Below are 4,497 nucleotides of genomic sequence, written 5' to 3'. Positions count from 1 at the left end.
AGTACTCGACGAGTTATACACATTGAATGGTTCAAATTATCAAAACGAGACCCATAATGAGCTTCCACAGACCCAACAACACCCTCGGACTGCAGGAAGCCACTACCTATTACTAATTCAGTTCATACAAACAACATGTATGGCGGATAAATACCGGAGATGCCATTTGGTGAAAACAAATGAAGTGAAAACCATACGTGTCAATCGGGGATAAATGAGATATGTCATTCAGTGAAAACAAATTAAGTCTACCAAACAACCATTGAAACCAAATTCAGCATTACAAAAAAAATCAACAATGCTAGGTATTATGAAAAATCTTTTATGAAAATATTCTTGAAAGCTTCGTGACCCTTTGATTACACTTAGAATAAAGCACCACACACTAATCAAGGTAATTCAAAGATCATAAATTTTTCATGACAAAATCTTCATGATCCCTAACTTTTCCCAAAAAACATTCACCCCCCATTTATTACAATCCCAACAAGAAACAAGAAGCTTCAAACCAAAGCAAGTTTAGTTTATATACCTTAAGGTGCACAATCTAGCAACACAACATAGACAACAACAAACTCCATTATGATATGAACATATATCTCATCTCTCACTCTCTCTACATGCAGTTCTAGTGGTTGTGTTGGCCAGGTAGCTTCTCCTTGATCTTCTCCATGATGCCCTTCTTCTCGTGCCCTGCCGCCACTGCCTCGTGGTGGTGTTGCTGCCCCGGAGGAGTGGTGCTGCTGACGGTGGTTGGATAGCCAGCGGTGGTGGTGGTCTTAGTTGGGTAGGTGGCAGTAGTGGCGCTATGGGCATGCTGGTCATCTTTGTGCTTTCCACCAGTCAATTTCTCCTTTATTTTCTCCTTCAGCCCCTTCTTCTTCTTCTTCTTCCTTCTCCCACCTTGCCCATCATCCTCGGACTAGAACAAATAATTGAGAAGGAAAAAATAAAAAAAGAAAAAGAAATTATGGTAGTGAACAACATTTGAACACACTTAATAAAAGTAATTGCAAATGAGTTTAAGATGAGAAAAGGATTTTAATTTTGATCAAATTTGCACTTTCAACAGTCAATTGATTCACTATCTTGGGATTTCTAGACCAAATGATATGATTGGTTAATTAAAAAAGATATGATAGAGTGTTACCTTAAATATTGTAATCCACATCAATAGAATTAAAAGATAGATCTAATTTTTGAACTTGAATAACATGTTATTTCTTAATAAATTCATTTAAATATTACCATAAATGTGAGTTTCAATAAAATCAATAAAAATAAAGTCCACATACTAACAAAAAATATATAATTTAATATATTATAATTAATTAATTTAATAGTATGCCAGTCCAAGCAAATTAGAAATATAAATCCCAAACTTAACATTTTAAAATATCGGCCTAAAAATGTTAACCCAACATAATCCAATTGACTAAAACAATTTTCCCAAGCCCTTATTAGTCAAACGGGCTGGGCGTGCTGACCTAAAAATAATAAAGTTTATATTCTCCATATCCTCTAATCATAATTAAAATAAAAAAAAGTGAAAGGTTGATTTTTTTTATTTTTATTTATTTATTTATTTTTGTCTCTTCTCTTTTATGTTTGTATAGGATGAAATAAACAAAGGGGAAATTACTGATCTGTGAATCTGAAAAAATAATAAAATAAAATAAAATTATTAGTCTATCTTATTACACACAACAAGAAAAAACACTTTTGGTGACTAAAATGAATTTTAGTCGGCAATTGACTGTTTTTAGCTACTAATTTTTTTTTTTATAGCCAAAAAGCTTCACTTTCAGCAACCAAACAGTTTTTAGTCGGCAAAACACCTATAATCGGCGACGAAACTGTTTTTTAGTCTCCAAAACCATCACTTTTGGCTACTAAATTATTTTAGTCGCCCAAAACCGTGACTTTTGACTACTAAACAATCTTTAGTCGCTAAAACCCCTACATTCCGCGACTAAACTGCCTTTTAGTCGCTAAAACCCATATATTTGGCGACTAAACTCTTTCAGTCTGCAAAAGTGATCAATTTTGACGACTAATTCCATTTTAGTCACCAATTCTACTTCCTTCAGCGACGAAAAATACTTTTGTTGTAATGATTGTTGAAAATTTTATATATTTAATTATTAATACTAATAAAGTTTACCACTTATTTGTAATTTTTTTTTAAAACCCTAACCTACTTTGAAATTTTCCCATAAATAAAAGATGCCTTAGAATGTTTATAACATTTTGGATAAAATGAATTTTTTTTTTTTTTTTTTAACCCACAAAATAGTCATGTGTGCAAGAAGTGTAACGTCTACCAACATTTGTAGTAACTAGATTACAGATATTATCAATTAAAAAAATATCTTAAAAAAATGTCACCAAAAAAGGTTATTTAATAATTTTACATCTTAAAAAATATGAATAAATAAATAAATTACTATTTGAAAAAATTAATCAACGAGATTTTGCCGCATATCCCAAAAATATTCGGTCATCACTACTCTTTTCCTAGCTTATACCTTTGATAAAACACCAAAATGTATATAACATGCACCGCCATCAACGAGAGAAAGTGGTTGTGGCAGCTTTCTCATTAATTATTATTCATCAATCACTATTCTATATTACTATTACAGAAGACAAAAATATAACATGGATGTCAGCCGTCCAATATTATACTAATGCCATATTTGAATTACAAGATTAATAGTAAGATATTAATAATTTTATTAAATTAATATAATATTTATTATTCAATTGGTTTAATATTTATTAAATTAATAATTTTATTCATATTTGATTACTAATAATCTTATAAATTTATTAGATTAATTATTCATTGGATTAATAATCCTAAACTAAAATATTAAAACAAACATAAGATAATTGAGCCTATGGATTAATAATTTCAATTCCATGTTCTAATCTACTCAATCAAACATGTCCTAAATCGCCCTAAATGTTCTCAACCCTTGATTCAAATATGCCACTTACGACGACAGTCCTATCAAGATTCAAATTCAGCTTGTCCTGTTATATTATATATATATATATATATATATATATATATATATATTAATTTTTAATATTACAAATCTTATATTTAAATACACATAGGATAGGATGTAAAATGAAAGGTGAATTATATTTGATAACTTACGCATAAGAGATGAACAATATCAATAAATATTCAATAACAATCTAGATAAAACATTGAGGGAATTACTCATCAAAACAATACTTAGAATTTTTTTTTAAAAAAAATTTATAATTTTCATTATTAATATTTATAAATGGATGTCATCTTTTTATAAAAAAATCTCTAACTGTCTTTTAAAAAGATATATATATATATATACTATTATTAAAAATGAACCGATCACTTGATAATTTAGTGACTTTTCTTTATGTCACATGTCCTCATTTTCTTATTTGAAATATATAAACAAAAAATAATAACTAACTCAGCCCCTTAAACCTTAGAATTAATAAACATGGCTCTTACCACTTCCATAACATATTATATATAATTAAAATTTATTTGAATTACACGCGCGTTGCGTTGCGTGTGTCAACCGCTAATATATATATACATATATATAAATGTAATCATAAAACAAATATAGTGTGCGGCTGTAATAGAGAGCACTAGGTGTAGGCAAAAATTTAAAAACAAAAGAAAGGAAAGGGAAAAAAAAAAATTCATCATGAAAAAAAAAAGACAAATTAGAGTTTCTCTAGAGCTCTTAATTTAGAGCTCTTAAACATTTTTATATGGTGTGAGGATATCTCACCGAGCTAGAGCTCGAACTAGAGGAGTGGTGAAGCTGCTCCCGCTGGTGTGCATCACTGGCAGCAGTACCAACACCGCCAGTAGATCCAATGTCTGTTATGCCGGCGCTGCCAGCTCCAGCACCATGCCCATGTCCAAGCACGTCGGTCATGCCAACGCTAACAACAGTCTCAGTGACAACGACGCCAGCACCGGTTTCAGCCTCCTCAACCACGGCAACGCCGGTAAGGTGCATTGGCTTGCCGCGCTCGTCCGTCAACTGAACCGGGTGGCCGTGTTCGTCAGTCAGCGGTATTTTATTGCCGAATTGATCATAGATGTCTGCCATTTTTGAACAGATTCAGATCAGAAACCAAAGATCGATCGAAAATAAGGCTTCGATTTTAAGATAAATAGATACTCAACGGCAGGGAGAAGATAGAAGAAGGTGTATTGCAATTTGCTTGCTATAAGCGTTACCAAATGAATTGTAATAATTTACATATATATAGCCAAAAACTTAACCTTTTTTTGTTTTCTTCTCTTTTTTGCATGTAAATGTGGATGGTACACGTGTTGGACATGGCTCGCCACGTCAGGAAAGCTCGGCCACGTTTCTCTTCACTATGGCAAATTGGACGGACTCTCCTTGTTCTTCTTCTGGCTCTATTACGGATTTTATTTTCTTTTTTATTTATGGATATGCTCCGTTTCGT

The 4,497-nt window shown here is 31.7% G+C and overlaps 1 protein-coding gene across 1 annotated transcript; it reads right to left on the bottom strand.

Moving 5' to 3' along the window:
* Positions 1-308: 308 nt before the first annotated feature.
* On the bottom strand, positions 309-4,263 carry LEA (dehydrin LEA). The gene is made up of 2 exons (XM_028236561.2): positions 3,804-4,263; positions 309-922 (listed from the first exon to the last, which is right to left on the bottom strand). The coding sequence occupies exons 1-2, from the start codon at positions 4,128-4,130 to the stop codon at positions 629-631; spliced, it is 621 nt and encodes a 206-aa protein (XP_028092362.2). The 5' UTR covers positions 4,131-4,263; the 3' UTR covers positions 309-628.
* Between the last annotated feature and the right edge of the window lie 234 nt (positions 4,264-4,497).

The sequence above is a fragment of the Camellia sinensis genome, chromosome 3 (assembly GCF_055761805.1).
Source record: "Camellia sinensis isolate YWXY chromosome 3, ASM5576180v1, whole genome shotgun sequence".
In the NCBI taxonomy this organism is placed as follows: domain Eukaryota; kingdom Viridiplantae; phylum Streptophyta; class Magnoliopsida; order Ericales; family Theaceae; genus Camellia; species Camellia sinensis.
This window is presented reverse-complemented; position numbering and strand designations above follow the sequence as displayed.

What these genes read in the sequence shown, in the direction of transcription:
- LEA (XM_028236561.2), bottom strand. Translation starts at nt 4,130, where the DNA reads ATGGCAGACATCTATGATCAATTCGGCAATAAAATACCGCTGACTGAC. An exon ending in CTAGTTCGAGCTCTAGCTCG is followed by an intron (nt 923 to 3,803) that starts GTGAGATATCCT and finishes TATTTGTTCTAG; the next exon opens with TCCGAGGATGATGGGCAAGG.